At 38.1% G+C, this 24,187-nt stretch overlaps 1 protein-coding gene across 9 annotated transcripts in view; it reads right to left on the reverse strand.

Annotated features, from left to right (window-relative positions):
- Window positions 1-24,187, reverse strand: part of KIF13A (kinesin family member 13A) — a 114,344-nt gene that overhangs the window by 66,908 nt on the left and 23,249 nt on the right. For 8 of the 9 annotated variants that reach the window (XM_065832719.2, XM_065832718.2, XM_065832720.2 and 5 more), the window contains one exon: window positions 3,084-3,096. The exons of the other annotated variant lie outside the window; for it this stretch is intronic. In XM_065832719.2, the coding sequence (XP_065688791.1) occupies window positions 3,084-3,096 (13 nt within the window). The remainder of the gene's footprint in view (window positions 1-3,083; window positions 3,097-24,187) is intronic. 9 annotated transcript variants of the gene reach the window in all.

Below are 24,187 nucleotides of genomic sequence, written 5' to 3' on the forward strand. Positions count from 1 at the left end.
TTTCTTCAGCAAACACCTATAGCAGTTTAAGACAGTTTTTGGTTACTATTTTGCTAACCAGGCAGCTAGAGGTTATGGCTTCCACAGCAAAACAAACAGTGATGCAGGTCTGGAGTCTTGTCTCAAGTTCACCTGCACCTGTGGTTTAAAATGAGACTTCAGATTTTAAACTAGAAGGGCCACTCTGCCTGACTACTACACAGCAGGAACCTCTCAAAGAATCAGAAAAGAAAGCCAAGCAGTATTCACATTTTAAATAGCCAAAACAATATTCTGCAGAACTCGTTTTTATTAAAACTCCTAATCAATGGCTTCAAGAATAAATAATTTTAAGAGTTTACACATGCAAGTACACTTACGTGAACTACTTACAGGTAATGAGTACCATATCCAACATGAACCCCCTGCCAGATTAAGCCAAATGACATAATTAGTTTGGAAAGGAGTCTAATTTCACATTCATATTAATTGTTTCGAAGCCTAACCCTCAGCATAGAGTAGGCAGAGTCTGGGCATCCAGCATTTAGCAATGTATTAGCTATACTGAACATAATCCCTAAAATACTGTCTATGAAGCTATAAAATATTGTAAATGCATAGCTAACACTTAATAGCAATTTCCATCTGCCCAACAGACAGCCAACTAATGTTTTTTTTTATTTTTTTTTTTTAACAGAAAAATGTTCTGCTGGACAGGTATAGACATTGGTCACATGAATCTGAATGAAGCCATCAGTCTGACACATAGGGTGACTTACAAGGCTGCCTGGTTGCTAAGAAGACGAGCAAGGGAGAACTGAGAAAGGGAAGTGTTCATTCACCAAGCAGCTGGTCCTACATCCCTACTACAGCCGCTGATGGAGATAAGCGGTAAAGGAGATACATTAGGAAATGGCAAACAAAGTTGACACCAGTAAGCTGAATGTAAATGGAAGCCATTACAGAACTGAAAAAAAAAAAAGAAGATGGTCACTGTTTGACAAACATAAGACCTACCCCAGCCCTGAAGAAGCATGGTCAGAAAAACTGAAGGTAGCCTAAGGCACAGCTCACATAGCTCAGAACGGACGTTTTATCTTTGTCACAAATTTACACTAAAAAAACAAGATTAGTAATATACTTGCATGCAACATTTGTAGAAATCGCAAAACACCCTAATATCCTTGTATCACTTTTCCTACCACAGCTTCTGAGCTACCAAGTTGAACTGGGATCACAATTCATCCACAGCTGATGATAAAACAGGTCATTAAAGAAACTTCCAATATTTATGATTCTCATTTAAAAAAAAACTAATTTGAAGATGATCAACTATGTGCAGTACCCTAAAAACTGTATGAATCAAGAAACAACCAAATCTCACATCTCTACAAACTCACAAAGCCTATTTCCACTGATGACAAGATCCTTCTCCTGTCTCAAAACTGATCAACATTTCACACAATATTTTAAGTTCCAGCGTTATAGCTCAAAGATATTAATGGCCATCTAACTATACCTAAGAATAATGTGGCATATATGCACAAGCGTGCAGCTATTATGTTTTTGTCAAAGAAATGCAAGGCCATAATTAAGCTTTTACATAATGTTAAGAACAACATCATCTGCCTATAATGGAATATGAATGATGTACTACAGAAAATGGAGGCTCTTGAAAAACGGTTTTTGTGAAATTACAATACAACAACAGAAAGAAAGAGGCTATTTTGCTTTTTAAAAGTCCGTTAAGAATAATCAAACTCTTAAATATGTTAACTGGGACGGATGAAGAACTTTATTAAATGCTTTAAAAAATATTGAGAAACTAAAAACTAAGTCCATCATTTTAAGAAACTCAATCATTCAGTGGTGGTGGTGAAAATAAATCTGTACAGCATACCATTTTAAACTGTAGTATCAGTGTTATTAATTTTGACCTGCTGTGATCTTAAACTACATATTTTTGTTTCATTTTTTCAAATATGGTTATTTCAGTTCATGTTAAAATAGGTTGGTCCATTCTTCCCTGCCTATTGTGAATAATATAAGTCACTTACTGAGAAGTTTTCTTCTGGCACTTAAATACTAACCAAAACAATACATATTTTACTTTTACATATATATATATATATATATATATATATATATATATATATGTGCATGCACACATAACAGCTGTGTGAACCATGAAGTCCATAGCTATCCATATAAGCCAGACATATAGATCAATATCCATCCCAATTTCTATTTCCAGAAGGCCTACAGAATGCTCTGCTATACCTGCAGAAGCCACATCAGACTTGCATACACTGTTTCTTGAAGATCTACAAATCAAACAGGATAATATAAAATAAAAGCTAATTCAGATTTAATTACAGCTTTCTGCTGTAGAAAGTATCATCCAACAGAAATAGAAAGGACAAAATTATAATTGAATTGCTGAAATGAAATACCAATGCAGTGTTTTGCATGTGCTGGCAAGACACAGTTCACACAATCCTTTTCCCTTATCTTTGCTACCAGCCTTGTACCGATACTGCATTTGTCATCCCAGTAGGGCTCCTTCTCTATCCCAACAGGTACACAACACCCTTTCTCCCTCCCTTCCCCTGCATTACAAAGAACATAGATCATTTTTTCTAGGTTAATTCCAGTGCACTTTGGCCACTTTTACACAAATTATTATTTCATTAATATCATCAGTTACAAACAAGAACAGTTTGTTTCTTACTAGATGTATTTCGCCAACTTTTAAAAAACAGTATTTTAACTTTTAAGCAGAATTATCTGCAATGAAATGTTTTTTACACACATAGTTGTTATTTACTGTTTCAAATGTTTTTATGAATGCATTAAAATCATGGCTTGTCCAGGTCACAGCTTTAACAAGTCACAGGCCTTGTCTGCATGCCAGTTGAATTAAAATGTATTCTTCTGGAATTCTGAAGTCATGAACTTTGACGTATAAGGAATAGGGTTTTTTAAAATGTATTTTCCTTTATCAAAGTTGTATTGATCACATTACTACAGCAACATGCCCAACACTTTAGAGCGGCTCAATGTTTTCAAGTAGATACAAATGCAAGAAGAGACAAAATACTCACCTTTGGTGGTTTTCTAGATGATCAGCAAAAAAAAATCAGCAATGATGATAAGTAGGAGTACACCATTCACATAAAGGGAAGGGAGCAAAGAAAAAGAAAAGAAATAATGTCAGTGTACATTATTACTATAATCTGAACTTTTTTGTAACTCACAATGTATTTAAGAATAATCAGAAAATATTTATATGATACACCACAGATTTTTAACCAGTAATTATTTAATTACTAATACAGTCCCACAGTAAACATAATGGAAAATGTCAGACTCCTTATAGGTATTAAAAAAATAAATAAATAAAAAAAATCTAACAGCACCGAGTTCCAGAAGGAAGAAAAGCACCTGGTTTGTTGTGGAAGTCAAAACACAACCAACCTTTTGTGGCAAACACACCAAGCCTGCAAACTGGCAGGCCAAGGTGCCAGGGTGAAGCCCCACTAACCTCAGCAGTGCTACATATGCAAGACCAGGGTAAGAATCCAACAAATGTTTCTTGTAGAGATTATAGAAGAGTGAAGAAAAATAAACTTATGTTTTCCCTAGCCACAGAAAGCCTACACAGAGTACAGGAAGCCAATGCAAGAAAACCATTACCCTTCACACCAATTCTGCTGTCAGAAATAAAAGACAGATGACAAATCCCCAAACTAAAGACACCAGGTCAGAGTACTTTGGCTTGTCCTTAAATGCTTTTATGTTCATGCTGGCAGCCATATGGCTACATCATCAACTAAATTAGTTTGGAGTTTTCTAGAGGGGTGAGATTGCTGCCCTGTCTCACTGTGCAGCCCTGTGCTCGCTAATGCCAGTGCAAGAGAGGAGGTAAAAATACGGAGCAGATTAGACTAACTTAGGCCATTTATGACAATTACAACCATAGGCAGATGTTTACATTATGTATTGAAATAAGCCCAAAGTGATACACAGATCTAATTTCCACTTGCTCTTCACATAAAGAAAAAAGAGCATACAAATGTGGATTAAGGGAAAAAAAGCACAACCAGAAAGGTCTGAAGATAAAACAGCATAAGCAGAGAACTTAATAAGGTTTATAAGACACGGATATGGATGAAAGGTCTCCAGGAACAGACACATTACACAAAATTCAAAGACATCAAGAGACTATAGTCTCAGTGCAGAAACTCATGGAAGTGAGCCATGCTTTCATCCACTAGACTACATATAGCAGCTCCACACAGTGCGGGGTGGGGGGTGGGTGAAAAAACAAACCGCTTTGACCAGTTTTCTTAGAAACCCACAATAAAATGGCTCAGCAAAAAAAGCTGAAGAGATGCAAATCCACAAACACATCTTACGCAATCTTTTCTGCCTACTCTCAGCTCATACCTTAGATGACATGTCTGTGTAAACCGTAAGTTCCATAGTTGGTACACGCTACTTGTATAATGCGAACACACTTTGTCTTTGAGCCAAACCACTCTTTGCAGCTTTGCCCTTTCATTAACAGTGGTCACACAGGCTCAGTTTGTTGCTAGCTCATGTCCAGGTGGCTCAGAACTTGTGCAAGATGAAAAAATATATTTAGCCGTACCTTGAATATTTTTCACTTCAGTCAATTTTCAGATATGATTAAAGTCCAACATTATCAGCTTGTCTAGTCAAAGTCCCAGACCAGCTCTAAACTTCCAGTTGCTACTTGGAAGAGAAGTTCCTATTGAAAGAAGTCATCCAAGGTTTTTTGGAAAGCTCTTGAATACAATTATATCTTGAAAAATCACTCCAGAATGCATCAGCTTTCCTAAGGAATTCCTGAGAGACTGTTGTACAGGTTCAGCAGAAGCCCTGAAGAGTTTAATTGAAATACAAACCAACAGAAAGTTTATCAACTCTTTGGGGGGTTGTTTTGTTTTTGTTTTCTCTGAGATCATTCTCATAAGCCCCTATTGGAAAAGGTACAGAAAGAACATCACTGAAATACACTGCTTGACATATTTCTTAAGATATTTACTTAAGCGATGTAAGCCACCACCTTTTAGGAAGTTTCCTCTTATTTTCCTCTGATGCTCATTTTAAGAAAAGCATAATAGTGACTTTTTAAACCACTGCTGGACAGTAGAACTTTCGAGTTGGAAGCAAGATGTTCATCACTCATCTCCTGGATTTCAAAACACAAGAAGATAAAGCTCCCTACTGTATGTCACATCCTACTGCTCCGAAATCTTCGGCTATTAAGACCAAACTAGCAATGCCACAAGTCACCTGCTAGCATCAGCAGCAGCAATATGATCAAGCGTCTCTGGAATAAGTCAGCTATATTGACTCACAGGAGAGAATTAAAGGTATTTGGAAATTTCAGCCAAACATCCCACGGTAACCATTATCCTGGCAGTGATTCAGACGGAGACACTCCGAAATACTTTCTTCAATCAAAGGACACATACTAATAAAGAACTGTTTACCGTTTACCAGAAGTCACATCTGTAGCAACTTAGAAGATTTCTATAAAACCTGCATTAGCCTCATTCCATTTCTCACGTAAGTTTTTTGGTTTGCTTTGTGAATTTTAATTTCCCAGAATTTTTACCTCCATGTCAGATCATCCATGGTGTCAATAGCAACATGCAGCTATACCTTTTGAAGGACAAGGTCTCCTCTAATGTGGACAGCTGGTATACTTCAGAAAATAATCACTGAGTTACCTAACCTGTAATGCATCTGGACAACAGCAGATTTTGGTCTAACATGATGAACAGCATCTTCCATCTGCACACCCAGATGGAAGATGAATTTTCTCATATGCCTAGAACTCAAAACCAAAGCAAATACTGCCAAGAGCCTGAAAAATATTCTCACAGGTCAGAGGAAAAGTATGAATTTCAGTGACCACAAAGCCCACTGAGCTACTGAACTTCCTCCTGCCTTTCTCCTTAAGCCATCAGTAAAATATCAGCAGAATGATTTTCTAACTTTATTGAGCAGTATGCCTGTTAAGGGTATCTACTCAGGCTTTATCTTTCACAACAGTAGTAAGCCTCTCCTGTCCAGCTTCGGTAACACACATCAAGATCACAGAGTGCACAGCTACCTCAAATTTTCATCCAGATGGAGAAAAACAATTTCTAGAAAGCTTTGTACTAATGCAACTTTTTTTTTCCCTGCTGTGTCTTGTGAAAACTAAACTCAACACTTCTGACATATGCTGAGAAGTGATTCACAAAATGTCAGTTCTCATGTTCTATATTAGCACATGAATGATAAGCCTTCCTGACTGCATACACATTTTCTTTCTGCCATCAGCCCACTGCCTGTGACAGCACACCATGAGAGGAGTACACTCTGCTAGCAGTTTAACAACAGCAAAGGTTGTTTCTTCTTTAACTACCTATGCCAGGTGTCAAACTAATTTTCACGGAGGCCCATTTTAGGACTGTATAGAAGTCCTAAAATTACATCTGACCCTTAGAAGGCAACCACGAGGCTGATATGGCCCTCCGTGAAAATTAGTTTGACACCCCTGACCTACACTATCTCAGAGGGGTCTCACTTTGTCATATAAAAGGTAGATATTTCGACTAGAAAACTAGGTCCGTGCAATAGGAAGCAACAGAAGACACTCTTGCACTATGAGCATCCAGAAGTACACAATATTGTCATCTTAATCATTTTCAGAACTACATCTGGTTTTTGTCCCTTAGAGAGTGTTGTCAGCACTCCCAACCAAACGTCACTTCTACCAGAAGGAAAAACATTTTGTACGTCAAAAAACTTGAAGGAATTGCTTTTTTCTCCCCATTCCATATGACGAGGTTTTGTCACCCCACCCAGCCCCAGTCAAGAACGTCACCTTCAGCAGGGACAAGATACGTTTGAAAATGAGAATGTAGGTGTAAAACCAGGTATTCCACATTGAAAGAGACAGAGGAACAAGGCGTTTTTGAAAAACAGGTCTTAAATTCTTTGGAACATCCACATAGCCCAATTCATCTACAATTCGGCTGTGCTAAGAAGCAAAGTACATCACAATTGTACTATAATGATTTCACATTCTGGAAAGTATTCAGTGGATTCTTTTCCTTTCTCACAACCAGTTAATGAAGACAAAGCAATCATAACCATTTATGTTAAGTAACCACACATAGTATCTGTAGTAGATGATAAACAAACCACGTGGCTCTGCAGCTTGTTCTTCAAAGCTGACTACACCAGAAACCATCATCTAAGACACTGAGTCTGAAATACCTTTTTATTCTCATCACACATGCAACCACACCAAATTCACGGTACCTACTGTTTTCCTAAATATATAATTAAGTGTTTGCATGTAGTGTCTACACAATCATTGATGTATTCAGGATCACTCATCAAAAGAATTATTACAAGCAACAACCAATATACTAGAAAAGGGAGAGAAGTCTTCAGGTTTCTATAGGATAAGTTGAAAAAAGTCTTCCTTCTTTCCTCTGTAAGCATAAAGTTGAAGAAGTTGAAAAGATCATCCTGATAGATTTTTTTTTTCTTTTTTTTTTTTTTTTTTTTACATTCCAGTTGATGGGAAGCACTAGCATACAAAGAGCCCAACAGTATTTTTTGAGTTTTTTGTTTTTGTTTTTTTTTTTACCAGGCTGCTTTACAACTCAGGTTGAGAATATCACAAGCACTGTGTGTTTGCCTCACTCAAGGGTAGAGTGCAAGAGAACAAACCAGTGGTAGGACCATCATAACAAGTGCGCCTTGTTTTACAGGATGAAAGTAACTGCACTGCTTGTTTATCCACATATATAAGGGTTTCAGACTGGCTGCAGCAGAGGCAGTAGACATTCAGCATTCGTAACTGCAAACGACGTAAATTATGTAGAAGCAAAGAGACGATGTTTCTCCTATCTTTCATAGTAAGATCACATGCTCTAGGACCTTTCCTTGTCTCACAGTTTATTGCTGCAGGCTGTTAACTGCAGGCTTGACACCAAGCATCTTAAAAAGCACATCTATATATTATTAATGGACAGTGTGCTACTTAAGAAAACCATCTATCTAGAAAAAGATCACAGTCTGCCACAGTAACAGTTTCAGATAATTGTGTACTCCAAACTATTGGCAGCACACCATTTTCTCTACAACGAACACATAAAAAGGACATTTATTTTCCCTTTCTTTTTCTAAATGCAGAGGTGGATTAAAGGAAATGGAAGGAACAATGGCCTTAAAGGGAACAGTGTCCCACCTTTGTGCTTGGTTGAGTTACCTCGTGTAGCCCTGACTGATGAAGCTGGCACCACCATTCAATACTAGGATTCCTGGAAGAGTTACTTGACATACTGCATGAGCACACATACATACACAAATATAATCAGTTATTTTATATTCCTGCATAAGGTGGGCAGCACATGCCCTGCTTCTGCTTAATCCTACTCAGCAAAAGTCGTGTTCTATAGACAAAATAATGCTTTGAAGACCACCAAAAGAAAAACATTTTAGCAAGTAAAGCAATTTGAGCAAGTGCCTGCATAAGGTATTAGCTAATCATAATCAGAAACACTAAGAGATGCATATAGTAAAAACAGGTTGCTCTCCCAGGCTTTATGGAAACACTGTATCAAGAAGCTGTGCTACTACTGCAAACCTACCACACGCCAGACACTGAGATCAAAATGACAAATACTGCAGTGCAAGTTAAACAAAATAGACATTACAGTATTAGAGTGACATCCATGACACAAAAGAAACCTAGAAAATGCCTGGATAATAGGGTTCCACTCCAAGAACTTAAACCTCATTTAAACTTCATTCACTACAGCAGTGATGAACTACCAAAAGACAAAAAAAAAAAAAAAAAAAAAAGCACCACAGGTTATGAAACCAACATAAACTCATCGAAGTAAATGAAAGTCATTATATTCTGACATGTACAAGATGGAAAACAGAAAATGACACCACCAGTCCCTATCTTACCTTCAAACCTGAGTTCTGACTACTTTTACTGCCCAAGGCATTATTATTCCAATGCCAGCTATTTATTGAAGTTCAAACAGTTCTAATCTTTACACAGGAGCCTTGGTGTTCATGTAAAAACAACTACTACTGACAGTCTGAAAAAGGCTGATACCTGTCCTACATGCAGCAGCATGCCACCTTGCAAACAGCAATCAGCTCAGGAGTCACCACCCATACACCACAGAAACTTAATCACTTTGCTAGAAAGTTCACTAATGTATCTATGTCTATCTTCCCACATAAAACAAGCTTAAAAAAAAAAAAAAATCTTGTTTCAGTTAATTTGCTCAGCATTACTGAAGAGGCAAAAACTCACTAAAAGTTTTGTTCGGCTCTGCAATAAAAGAGCTCAACTCAATCCTGACTGCTGAGATCCCATCCAGAACCTACCATGGTAAATAATCTATTTTCCATGAGTCTTTAATCATACTCATTCAAAACTTATCCAAGACTCTAGGTATTGCAATGAAAACTTGCTACACCTAGTAGAAGTACAACATAACCACAATCACAACTATAGCAGTAGTTATGCTACCAGGTAGTACTGACCCTTTTAAAATGAATTATTTTTCCCTCCTTTTTATTAAAACTGAATATTAGAGAATCTGAATAAAGAGATTTTTACTAAATAATCAGGATGAAGAAAAGAGGGAAGGGAAAAAGAAATCAGTCTCAGAACCCAAGATTTATTAGCTCTCAAGACTAGTCTTGAATGATTTTTAACCTGAATCCAATTAAACTGATGTAAGGACAAACGTACTATAGTTCTGGAAAGTAAGTGGAAACACATTCTAGAAATGTTAATAAAATTACTGTGGCATTTATTAGCCACCCATTATTATTATATTATTCTGTTGCACTTATTACTAGTGCTCTCGAGGAGAAAAATACCCCAAGCATTAACTGGCATTTTCACTCTCTGCACAAACTGTTAAGACTCTCTCACCCAACCAGTCACTTGGGCTATTAACTACCTCATAGGTCTCCAATGTCTGTGGGAAATGTTCCCTTTCAACGCTACTGCTCCTTTGAAATTCCTTCAGAAATGCTGCCTCTAAGAACCATCAAAACACTAGACTGCACCAAAGGCATACCCCCTGTGTAGGTAGTGCTCAAAGCTATCTGAAAAATATACCGCTATTTTATCACTACATACAGTATTTATTGCAAGACAGGTGACCTTCAAAATCACATGAAGGAAATTTGATAAGCAACATAGCATTTCATAAATTATATTTGAATTTGTTAGTTGCCAGTTCAAAACTGAAGCATTACAATTTGCTACAAAGATGTAAGTGGCAATTAGCAGCTTTGTTGCTTCGGACCAATACAGAAGATCTCTAGTCAGTGGAAAGACTATCTACCGGAAAGAACTAAACCCTAAGTGTTAACTGAGTAACTGGGTTTGAACCTTGGTTGTAACACCTGACTTTCCTCAGCAAATGGAAAACAGGAAAATATCAGTCTTTTCACTGGGAGGTAAACATATTCCTTCTTATCCAATCAGAAGAAGGATATATTTGAGAAGTTTCTGAAGATACATGTGTAGCAGCCCTGACCATGTGTTCAAGCTGGACAGCAGACAAGAACCCACAAGTCTCACTGTCACATTCCCTTACCACAACAGGAAAAAAAATCATTCAAATTTAATCTATTTTATGTTACTAATGAGATTTCAAGACAGATGTTAATCGGCCTTGACACTTCTTCCTTTCACATAGCTCTGCAAATGTATGTTAGCATTCCTTAAATGTAACTATAGTATGAAAAAATTATCTGAGACTCCACAAAATTCACAAATTACTATTTTGTTTTATCCTAGCATATGTTTTTAGTGACATGAATATTAAATGAGCTTATCAGAAAGAAAATACTGTTTATTAGTTTGCATGCAAAATTAAAACTTTCCTTGGGTTTGATGACAATACACATCAGCACAGCAATTTCCATCATTTCACTAAAAACATTTTGCAGAAGAAAGTCTACCTCAGCTGGCTGCAACAGCAGCTTCTTTTGGTGACTTTGAGATTACATTATTTACTTTAATAGACAGCATTAACACCCATTTGCCAGAAAGTGGACACTATGCAGAGAAAGGTTATGATGATTCACAGAATAAAAAAGGTTTATTGTGTGGAACAATATACCAAGAATGTAAACTCCAATCAGCTCTACATAAATAGACGAAGTGAATACGGTCTCCTGAGTTGCTGCAGAACCTGTTGCTCCTAAAAGTACTGAGGAGACTTTATTCTTGTACAGCGCTCATACAACTGAGATCTCTAGAGATCTTTTCACTGATCTCTACAAAGCTTAGGCAGTTAGCTCTAGTAACCTAGCATGCCATGAAATGAACCATAAAAGTTACCCAAAGGGTAGAAAAATTCCTCACAGTGTGTGGTCCAAGTTTATCAGTTGACAAAAAGAGAACAACTGCCAAGGTAGCAGACAATCTTCACAAAGAGAAGACATGAAGCACTAACTTACTGACCCTGGCAGGGAAAGGCACAACAACCTGAACTCATTTCTAGGATCTGAGAACTGATAATTTCCAGCAGAGAACGGTGGTAACTGCAACGGCACTTGCAGATTTTCCATTTGAGGGCTTCAGACAGAGGTTAGATGCCGTTCTGGTACACATCAGAGGGGTAATCGAGTTACTGGGCTGAATTACCTTGTCACAGAAGACATCCTATACAACAGGGGAGGTGAGACCAAAGTTTACCAGGCTCCCCTTCCCCAGTGAGCTGCGAGTTTGTGACAATTTGTATAAACGTTAGGTTACTCTGAGCCAAAAACATTTCCTTTTTTACAGCAAAGCTTGCATGCAAGACTTCTCTAGCAGGCATTATGTTATGTATGTAATAAGGTGCACGTGGTAGTAATGACAACCATCTCTTCAGTACCTGCCATATGGTAAGACATAAATGAGAGGAGTGACAACCACTGTAGACTTTTATGCAACCACTACAACTAGCACTGTGAAAAAATGAACAATATCCCTAAATTTTCCTGGACTGAAAAATGAAGCACACACCGCTCACGTATAATGTAGGAAATACTTAGACCTGGAGAAACACTAACAGTCTAACATCTCTGCAGGGCTAAAAAAAAAAAACACAGGAGCATTTTATGACTGGAATACATGACCTTAATAGATCACAGACTAAAAAACCCAAATGATATTTGAATCCAGTATTAAGCAAATCCTTTTTCTAGGTCTAATTGAATCCTAAATGGTACAATTCATGTTCTTAAGGAAACCCTGCTTTATATGCTGGAGAATAATAAGACCAGGAAAAAAAACCAAAACAAGTTAAAAATTAGGGATGGAGCATCTCTCCTATGAGGAGAAGCTGAGTGAGTTCTGACTGTTCAGCCTGGAGAAGGTTCATGACAGATCTTATTGATGTTTATAAACACCTGAAGGGAAGGTGCAAAGAGGACAGAGCCAGGCTCCTTTCAGTGGTGCCCACTGACAGGACCAGAGGAAACAGGTACAAACTGAGACACAGGAGGTTAGCCCTGAACATCAGGAAACACTTTTTCACTGCAAGGGTAACTGAGCACTGGCACAGGTTGCCCAAACAGGTTGTGGACTCTCCCTCCTTGGAGATACTCAAAAGCCATCTGAACATGGTCCTGGACAACCTGTTCTAGGTGGCCCAGCTTGAACAGCGGGGTTGGACCAGGTGACCTCCAGATGTCCCTGCCAACATCAACCCTTCTGTGAAAAATGCTAAAATCAATTTTTAAAAAGATATTGTGGCATAGCATAGTAGCATGAGCATTATTAAATGAGTAAATGAGATTACCTGCAAGGTTTGTGATTCAGGAATTCGTAACCATTACTATCATCCCACACTTGTGTCAATTTATTGAAGTCAATGAAAAACATCCTTAGGTGATGTGTTCCCCATACCAACCCATATATATATCAGTTTCACAGAAGTAAATTTTCAACATGAAATATAAAATTTGTGGCAACCCAGCAATCTTCAGTGGGGTTTAGCACCTGTTTTTTATGCCTGACATTTCTTCACATCCCAAAAAAGATACAGCGAGCCTGCTGTGAAGAATATTATTCATTGCGCCCATCAAGTGACCTTATCAGGCAAGGACTGGCATCCAGATTTCACCAGTTAATTTTCAGTGAACAAGGTGGGATGGTATTACATTAACACCAGAGTAGCAATTTTTAGTTTGCTCTGGCAGTTAAAAGGGGTTCACAGGCAATCACATCATGAAGTCTTTTGAGACAGAGTCTGAACAACTCAAAGACAGTTATGTTATTCTGCTTCATGAAAGGCTATTTGTTCTCCTGCTGTCCAGAAAGCTTTCATGATTTTTGATATTGATGAAATCTAATCTCATGTGTTTGTTCTTGCTACCAACATTGTCCTGTAATTTAACACTTCAATCCGATTTAGTTTTGTACATACACTCTCACGTGTTACACTCCCCTCCTAGCTCTATGTACCCTTCTACATAGGTCCTGCAGTCCTCTAGCCATCTTAACTTCAGATCAGTTTGAATTCGTATTTCTTAAACATAGTGAATTTGAAACATACAGAATACTCCAAACGAGGTTCTACCAAGTATCTTTTAGAATGGCAAAGTTCCTCTGTTGTATTTGTATTGCATTGCTTAGGAAGTAACATTGACATTTAAACAGTTTGGAAAATATTTTTGTTTCTACAAAAGTACATATTTTTGCACAGAAAGCATAATTCTGTCTAGTCTTTGCTATATTCATACAGTACCCTTGAAGAGCCACTACCTAGGGATGAACTACAACAAATTTCAGTTTGCATTAGAGATCAGAAAGAACGAAGCAGGCAAGAAATGTAGAAATTGCTTAATTTTTGAAAGCTGAAGAAGTACTTCAGCTAGCAAATTCTTCTTGAGAACATATCAGAAACAGAGAAAGGAAAACTTTAAAAGCAGATGTTGTATCTTTAATTAGGCTGCAGGTGAAATAGTTTTATCTCTGTGGGGGATGGGGGAGGAGGAAAAACAGGTAGGGTTTTAAGAGTGTACACTCTGTTTCAGGTCTGTGACAGAACAAGTAAGCTTCAAACCAAAAGACATTGGCAACAATTGCCCTAAGGATATTTCACTGTAATTGTTCAAGAGGCAAAGCCAGTTTAAGAAGTTTCTGCTCTTCTCTTGCTTCTTGTTTGCATGTCCATGCCACTGTCACAATTATCTGTGCCCCTGCCAGATAATTACAGAGCGAAGGTGGGTTGGAGTGTGAAGGGAGAGCATCAGTTTGTTTTGCCATTCTTTATTTTAAAAATGATCTTCATCAATTTAGTTTACAGAACCAGCGACCATCTGTACCAATGCAGGGAATGTGCACAGTAAATGTCAATGTGCAATTTGGAACATGAATCCAGGGAGAGACAGGTGAAGTTGCACTTACTGCTGGGCCATGGGCATATTACAGAACAGGCAGATCCTGCCTCCGACAGTCATCAGACCTTTTCATCAGTTTTGTATTTGTTCTGAACCCACCTCCTGAAAATTTAAGGTAAACTCCCACAGCAAATAATTCCTCCTGCTGTTCATGGGTGTGCAGATCTCTAACCACACCCCTTTTCCCTTCCCCAGCTGTCTTCCTTCCAGAACAAAGTATTTCTGACTTTTTTCCTGGTTCCTCATGTAAGTGGCTGTAAGAAGCCCAGTACCGTTACAGCCATCCTCTACTTCTTCCTAGTTCCAGCTCACCTTTTTGAGACAGGAGGGCCAGAATAAAACACAATGGTCAAGATCACTTTGCAGCTGCACAGAGACATAAAGCTTCTCCTTCGTTCCCTGCTCTTTCTCAATGTGCTTTCCCAGTAGGTCCTAAGAGTCCCTTGACATTCTTCACCCACTTGCTGAGCACTAAGCTGATGTTTCCCTTGAACAGGCATCACTCCAAGATGATTCTCCTGAGAACACAGAGTCCAGAAACCATGGCTGGGTACATAAGGTCAGCTGAGCTTCATGTTTCACAGTGAGTTTCATGCACTCTTTTATCAGTCAGCCACAACCCACCTGAAACCACAATTTTGTGTAGCTTCCTAGTGCTGCCAATATATTGTCATAATAGTCTTCACCCCTTTCCAAATTCATTTATAAAAGAAAATACCAGATCAAGCAAACGTATCTTCAGGACTTCACATGAGGTGTGCAGGGGTGGGGGGGAAGATCTTAAATGGACACATGGCTCATCTCTACCAAGTCTGTGATTTTTATTAACCAAGATAAATCAAAAGTCACAGGCTGTGGGCTGTGACTTGTTCCTTTCTTCCAAAACACTTGAAGTACAGATATCAGTTGCTTGTTAGCTGAAAACTCATTACAACCTGTAAAATTATTTAGTCTTGAATCTTCCAGAAATGTCTTTACACAGAAGCTAAGGAAACTTGCAGAAAGAATATGGCCCTTTCAAAGGGAACAAAATTGTGTGCGAGCCCTTAGCTCAGCTATCCACTCAATACCATTCACATAGGAATTGCTGAAAAGCATTGCAGAAAATAATGAAGTCTCACTCTCAAAGGTGCTATAAATAATTTTCCTAGACACAGATTTTTAAACTAAATTAACAGTGTTGCTAAGTTAACTGCAGAAGCCCTTGATCAGCTTTCTCCAATTACCTGAAATGATGATGCCACTGCTATCACACCATTTACCATTGTTTCAGAAAAAAAAAGTAGCAGATTAAAAAAATGCAGCACTTTGAAAAAATGTGATACAAAAGTCCAAAACCAAAATGACAGCAGAGAGTTCTGAAATACAGCAAAAATATTCTGCCACCTTAGGACCTGTCTGCACAATCAAATCTAAACCTTGGGACATAAAGCAATATTCAGTAATACTTTTTAAAAAGTTACAAACAGGCTTCTAGCATCATCCAGTTTAAAAGTTACATTCAAGAAATAATAATCCAGGAAAAAAGCAAGGCTGAGGACAGTATTTTTGCTTCATAATCTAAAGGACTAAATATAGTTGCTTTACTCGCAGCTGCGCTCTCAATAGATTGTGATAGAATATATTACAGGCATCTTAGCTTTTCTCTCTGCCACATTCTAAAGACTGAGGATTAAGATAAATGTAACACACACAAAACCTCCCTTCAAATACAGACGCAGCTTTCCATCGTCATTACTATACTATAAACTGAGCAGCTACATTTCGGGACTGCAATTCTGTTTCTATACTTAATGTACCTTGTGCTACCTCCCACAAAAATGGATGTTCTCTACAAGTCTTACTTAACACACCTGTACCTACTCCTCTGTGCAACACCTGGAAATAACTAATCAACAGAGAAGTAGAAAAGCAATTATTTCATATTAACGTCTTTCCTAATCTAAACCCCCACTTTTATGCAATGGAATCTGCCCCTAACAGGTACAACCAAAACTCAAAAGCTCAATGTAACATTTCCTTTAGTTATACATCAAGTTGTATAAAAATTACTGTCAAACTAAACCAAAAATAAGTTAACTGAACAAAATAAGGATATATAAAAATCGTAACCTTTTAATAGAAACCTTCAGAAAGCTTTTCCAAATGGTCCTTTTTTAGACTAATCTATCTCAAGATATCTAGGATACAGGATAACTAGTTACTATGAGAACAGTAACTCTTGACTCTTAGGCAGCTAGAAATAGAGGTAATTTTCGTGGAGCACTGCAGGAAGCACCAAGTATTTTCTAAATCCTCTCTCATTCAAAAAAATCTCTGGAAGATAACATTGCATACATCAAATAAATGCAACCCCAGACTGCCAATCTGAAAAATCATTAATAGCATACTACCCCCTTGGGAGGGAGAGAGGGAAGCAGGGCCTCCTTTGTACAATGACAAGTCTTATCAAATCCTCTCCTTTGTTAGTAAAGCTTCAACACTTAAATCCTTTTCTAAAATGCACTCTTTCTTCAGAATCGCAGAACCATTTTGTTTGGAAAAGATCTTTAAGAATGAGTCCAACCGTAAACCTAACAACGACAAATCCACCTCTAAACCATGTCCCTAAGAACCTCATCTACGTGTCTTTTAAACACGTCCAGGAATGGTGACTCAACCACTTCCCTGGGCAGCCTGTTCCTATGCCTGACGATCCTTTCCATGAAGCAATTTTTCCTAATATCCAATCTGAACCTTTCCTGGTGCAAATCAAGGCTGTTTCCTCTTGTCCTATCACTTGCTACTTGGGAGAAGAGACCAACACCCTCCATGCTACAACCTCCTTTCAGGTAGTTGCAGAGGATGGTAAGGTCTCCCCTCAGCCTCCTTTTCTCCAGGCTGAACAGCCCCAGTTCCCTCAACCGCTCCTCACAAGACTTGTGCACCAGACCCCTCACCAGCTTCATTGACCTCCTCTGAACTTGCACCTCAATGTCCTTCCTGAGGTGAGGGGCCCCAAACTGAACACAGGATTCAACATGGGGTCTCACCAGTGCCAAGTACAGGGGACGATCACTTCTCTAGTCCTGCTGGTCACACTATTCCTGATACAAGCCAGGATGCTGTTGGACTTTTTGGCCACCTGGGCACACTGCTGGCCAATTCAGCCGTATCTCAAGCATAATGAATAAATTCTTCAACCTTTCAGGAATGGGGAAGGGGGAGAATAGGAAAGCAAGTAGAAGAGCAAGATTCTTTTTTCCTTATAGAAGAAAATGACAATCAGTGGTCATTTCCCTGTGTATCATAGGGGTAGACAGAAGAAATTGACAGTACTTGTTATCTCCAACTTTTACCTCAGAGGATCAAGCTGCAGCAGCATGAGCACAAGCGAGCAAAGGTCCCTGCGTTTACAACACGGGGTACAAAGAGCCACAGATGCGTCAACAGCCCCTCAGATGGAATCTCAACACAGGACCCCGCAGTGATAGTGCTGCAGACTTGTGCTCTGCACAGGCTCTGCTGCTTCGGAGGAGCACACTTCTCTTTGTTAACAGAAGAGACACACAAAGAGTAACCATAAATTAGTCTCTTAATGATCTGCATTGACAAGCAACGCCGTCACAGCGGTGTGATGCTGAGCAAACAGGAGCAGAGCATCAAGATGCTGCTCTGCGCAACCAGAGTCAGGAAAAATCTTCACAAAGGCTAGTGTAAAAGCCTGTGTCGTCTTATTATAAACAAACAAACAAACAAATACCCTTTTTTTCAAGAATCACATTTTGCTGTTGTCATAAGACAATTTATTCAGTGTTGTAAAAATACACTCCTCTCAGTATAGCATGGGTGGGATTCTACACTCATTGTACATATTTTGAGCACTGAGAATTTAGAAGTAATATTATTAGTAAATGTACTTTTTTTTTTTCATTCGGGTGAGCTTTTGAAACTGCTTTTGGAGCTTTACAAAAACAACCTCCCTCTCATTGTTACTGAGATTACATAGCAATAAAAACAAATATTTAAAACAGAAAGTGTTCAAGATCCAAAAGCTGACCAGTACAATTCCTCAAAATTTAAACTAAAGTTATGAAGAACCAGGTTCATTTGCTTGTAAAGCCCAGATTTAAATGCACAAAAGTACTCTTTGCTATACATAGCCGCTTCTTCATCCCTCGCTGATTTGTAAATTAAGCTGGCAAACTGGTATTAGAGAATAAAACTGAAGGTTAGTAAATACAGAATATACAAAATTCAGCTTTGAATACTTTACAAGAAAAAACACAGGCAAGCCTTACCTCACTTAACCAAAGATCAATATCCAGAAGTAAAAAGTAAGCAATTCAAGCCATTTTAGAAAGGAGGGTAAAAAATAACAGAATAGGTAGAAGACAGAAAAATTCCATTAAGCAGCTGACAAAAAAAAGTTTTCAACTTTTTTCCTTGACATATTTAATTACAACTACACATACATGTTACTCTTTCCCTGCTAGCTTATTTTCTGGTCCTCGTTTTCTACTCTCCTCAAATAAAGCTCGTTTGAGTTTCTATTTTTAGTCACTGTGCTAAAGAATGAGAGTGAACCTAAGCTAATAAAACTAAAGAACACTTTGAAACAAAATGCTGACATATTGCCAACATTCATTTTGGCCCAAATTTTCAACAGGGTCTCACTAACACAGCTCACAACCTTGGACATTTTGGATTGAAACTCCCCTATACTAGAATGATCTTGCATACAAACTGCAATGTTTAAGTTTCAGTTTTCTGTCTATTCTCTGACCATTTTTCCATGGACACTCTTCAGATCCTGTTTTAACTTCCATGTGTTTTAATATTTGTTGTAGCAACATGATAATGAAATATACAAGTCATTACAATCACACAGCTCTTTCAAAAATATGAAGACAGCATTTATTCCACTTGCAGAGGAAGTACATCCTCAATCTCCAAGCCAAGCTTTATGTTGGGCACTAGGTATACAGCTTGGAAATAGAACTGTATAATGGAAATACTGAGAAGCTCTTTGTCATAGCATCGCTGGCAATATAAATACCCAAGATTACAAACAATATCATCATGTGAGCATTCCAGGCCAGTCTATAAATAGCAATTCAGAAAGAACTGGCCTCTCACCACTACAGTGCTTCAGTACAATGTGTGTCTGCTAAAAATATCAAATATGTGCATGCAGTGAAAATAGTTCTGGCCAAATTTTGTGAATTAAATAGCTATTTACACACCCTATCTCATTTACTAAACTGATGATAATTCACAGGACTACTGTGATGTATTTCTGGCTGAACTAATGCACATTTTGTATATGAGTGTTATCAGTATTTGATTTACCCAGGAGTATGCATATTTGCAATACTTTCCTTGATAAGGAAGTCCTACTTCAGAGCTGCTTCAGAAACAGCATCACTAAGCATCTGTCTTCATATTATGATGAGAATTTATGATTCAAAAATTAACTTAGGATTCCAGCAACAAAAGAAAAAAGACAATATTATGCAAAGATTCTTAGAGATAAGATGCTCATCGACATCTACTTACATAGATTATAAAAACATACATTTGAGAAAATGATTGCTTTACACAAGAAAACATACTGTTTTGATACCGTTAATTATTTTTCCAGAAAGAACAACTGAACAACAGATGCATATTAATGGTTACACCATGTTTTTATACAATAGAGGGAGTGGACACATTCCTCAGGTAGCAGATCAGTAGTACACAAGGTTTCAGAAACAATCAGAACTTCCTGAGAGATAATGGAAAAGATAATTCATGTATTACTCAGGATAGGCTTACTCATTTTGCTTTGCAAAAAAAAAAGAAGGCATTAGACACTGCTAGGGAAGAAAATGACAATATACTTGAAAGTATTAGTGACTTTAAAGTTTATCAATGGCTGCAAATGTCGGTTTTAGCAATTCATATGAATATAGCCAGAGGGAAAAAAACTGCTCATGTCTCTGGAACATGCCTCACCCCACTTACTTTCTACACTTCAGTCACTTCAGTTATGCTGTCTTGCAGGTCAACTAGTTCATTCACTGTAATAACCCAGTGACAATAAAAAGTTTAATTCATTAAGAAGGAGAAAAAAAAAACGATGTATTTAAACATGTGTCCCAAACTCAGTATCTTAATTTGTGGTGGCACCTACCAAGCTGCTCCTGGGAGTAACATGACTGAAATCAGTTCTCCTTGTGTGTACATCCCTCGGTTTTGTCGTTTCCTTTAAAATCTTAATGGGAACGCATATGTCAAGCCTTTTTGTACTTTTGCAGACCTATTACTGATTTCACCTCTGCGCAGAAGGAGGAGTAGCAAGGAGTGCTCTGAAGGATGACACACATGAACGCACACCCGCTCCGTGAGCAGCAGGCAGCCCCCTTCATTGTGCGGCCCAGAACAAGGACAGGTTACCACAGCTCAAAAACTAGCTCTGGAGAGATTCCCAGCAAAGCACCAACATGTGACCAGCAAGCACACTGTGCTACTACAGAAACCAGTAACCCAGACCCACAGCTCAGGACCAGTGGACAGCCAAGGTTAATTGGCTGACCATCCCACCAGCACTGCACATATACCCCTGCAGAGAGGCTGATCTCCTCTCCTCCTACCTCTCACCTCCAAGCAAGAATCACTGATCCTACTCCCAGTTGTTACATATTTCTGAATGCAAGAGGAATGGCTAGAAGAATGTGCTGTTTAGGAAACTAGAGGGTGGGTCATCTTCAGCAGACAGCTTCTAGAGAGCTAAGGAGTGGAAAAAAGAGAGAGGCACAAGTCTAGGAAACCATAACTCTGTATTCCACTTTTTTAGTCACTAAAAAGTTTTATGTACTTACCATACAGCATTAAAGACTTAAACTTACCATGCAAGCTATTAAGTGGAACTGAGAAAACAAACATAAGTAAACATGAAAGACACAAAAATCCCTTTAGATCAGTAACAACGCTGAGCCAGTGCCAAATAATTTTGTAGTATCCTGGTATATTTTTATAATCTTCTGGTTAGTTGCAGTTACAGACCTGCTTCAGAAACACAAGTATTCTACAGATACTAGAAAAAAATAGAAAATAATCCCAGATATAATTGGAAACTAAAGCACTCTCAGTGTTTAAGACAACTCATTAAGTCTCTGTGAGGGATAAAGATATAAATGTAAATACTAATTGGTTCTTTTTTGACAGATCCATGCACAGCTTTAAATAGAGTCTAAAACAGCTATCCTTATAATTACATCAGTTGATTACAGAATCTATTTTAAGGAAATAAATAATAGCAATTTCAAATTATTTTATTCCTGACTGGCAGGATAGATCTGTGTCCTGTTACTAAAAAATACTCTGAAATACAGAGAACATATGTGAGAGAGCTTCAGTTTCCAAGTTGCATGTTGAAACAGGAATGTGCTCTTTTGTTCTATTTTTTTTTTCCCCTCATTTAATCATAATGAATTCACTTGCAACATTACAACGGTTTCCAGAGCAACAGTCCAGTCACATGTGATGAACAGACGATAAGGGTGTGCGCAGGAGAGCTCTGTAACCCACTGGTGATCTTGATGGGAAATTCAGCATAAATCTGCCCAGGCCAAAGCAGCAACTGGATCTGTCCTCTTCTATATGCAAGGACAGAGTTTCATATAATAGGATCAGGCTTTAGGTCGACATAAAGAAATACAAGGTGACAGAATGTTTTTTTTTTTCCCCAAATATCTGAAAAATACTTACAACTCATCTGGTCTGTTCCGTGCGGAAATACATGAGGCATAAAATTCAAAGCAGGAAAAGCTACTATAACACAGCACTTACAGTTGTAATAACGTGAATGATAATCCAATGGTTGGCTAGACTCATTGTCCTTCAGTATTTGGCTACCAGATTTCCCAAGAAATAATGCTTTATGAATCCAGAGCAGAACGGATAAAGTCTAAGTAATAACCCTAGATGATGAAGTCAGGTGTATATACAAACCAGGCACAGTCAGAAATAAAAGAAGCAAAGGATTGTGCTTTGAAAGGCAGGAATTTAAGCATGAGAAACGCAGCCTGACTTCATCCAGAGATACACTTAGAACTGTATCTGCAGACAAATCTCCTTCAGGGGCTTCATGAGGTGTCTGCAATCTTTCAAAACAGAGAGCTTGAAATGCCATGGGTTAACCAACTCATGTGTCTATGTCCTGGGGCACATCACATATATATACACTACATATTAATGATTAACCCACAGCACAAACAAAAACTGCACAGTCAGCATCGTTTAAATATATGAGGCACCAGAGAGGAGTTTTTCTTTCTTTTACTGTAGTAATACCTCGCATATGATTGATATTTTTCCAAAAGATTCTCCTCAGAAGAACAGTGATAGAAATACGCTGTAATAACCTCCATCAAAGCACGCACCCTCCTGAAGGAACAGTCCTAAACAAGCAAACAACCCCAAACAAGGAACAATTACCAGCAAAAGCAACTGTTTCCTTATTGGCATTGTCCAACTATTGGCATGAAAGCTAACCAGGAATCCTGCTTCAAAAGTAAACCAGTTCTTGAACAATCCTCCAGACTTTCTATTCCCAGGAGAGCTTCATACTTCACGTCAAACACAACACTGAACTACAGTAAAAGGGAAGCTCTGTGGAAATGGAGCAAAGCTGTGAAAAAGTCCTGATTAAGACCTGTATAAACAAGTGATGCAACTCATGTACATTTACCACACTAATCAAAGGCCAGAAAAAAAGAGATTGTTAATTTGTCTCTTTAAAAAGACAAAAAAGAAAACAAAACAGAGAACTTCAAGGAAATAGATTCTGAACAGTATAACAAGAATGGATACACAGCATTATTTCTGCTTCTAACAGTACTTCTACCCTATTTTGCAGTCTTCCAGTGTAGACAGACACCCATCCACAAAACCATAGGACTGCAAAAAGGGATGAAATTTCATGTGCCACATCAGGTCCCAAACGAGCATGAAGGTTAAACTCAAGTCACATTTTGTCAATTTCATGTTTCAGGGTAAATAACTACAACAGACAAGGACAGCACCCTTGGTATAAATTTGGTTACCTTGGTCACTAATTTTCCAAAGAAGGAATAAAGTCCACCCAATGCCAGACCTAGAGAGTGGTTTAGTATATCTAAAGTAAGCCTATCGTTACAGCAATATGAGTAGCTAGCTCCTAGTTAAGCTTTCAGAGGCACATTTAAGCCAACAGCTGCAATTTGGGTAGGCTGTAGCAGGGAAAAGAATACAGGAAGATCTGAGTGAAGTAGTTGTTTCCAACTAAGTGAGCATTTTAAAAGTAAATTTTTTCAAACCTAAAGTATCTCTAAGCTTGTTTTCAAAAATACTAATTCTATGGCCAGTTTGAAGAGCTGTCTTGAAACAATTTTTCTTAGAGGTCTCCTCATCACCCAGTAACAACTCTCTTCAAGAAACACATCTTGCACATGAAGAAAAAGTGGAAAAAAAAAAAAAAAAAATCACAGAAGAAAAAAAGTGTACTCTGTACACCACATCCTTTAGCAATCTGTGAGTCGCCATTGTGCCTTCATGGTCAGATGCAAGTTGTCTCCCAGGAAGCCACAGTGAGATATATCTCAGACTTCCCTGAATAGAAGATTAGTGTTGTCACACACCTCACCTTGGTACCAAAACCTGGCACACCCTGTAACATAAAAGTTAGAATTTAATCTCTTCACACTGAGACACTAAGTCTCCACCAGAGGAG

The sequence above is a fragment of the Patagioenas fasciata genome, chromosome 2, assembly GCF_037038585.1.
Source record: "Patagioenas fasciata isolate bPatFas1 chromosome 2, bPatFas1.hap1, whole genome shotgun sequence".
In the NCBI taxonomy this organism is placed as follows: domain Eukaryota; kingdom Metazoa; phylum Chordata; class Aves; order Columbiformes; family Columbidae; genus Patagioenas; species Patagioenas fasciata.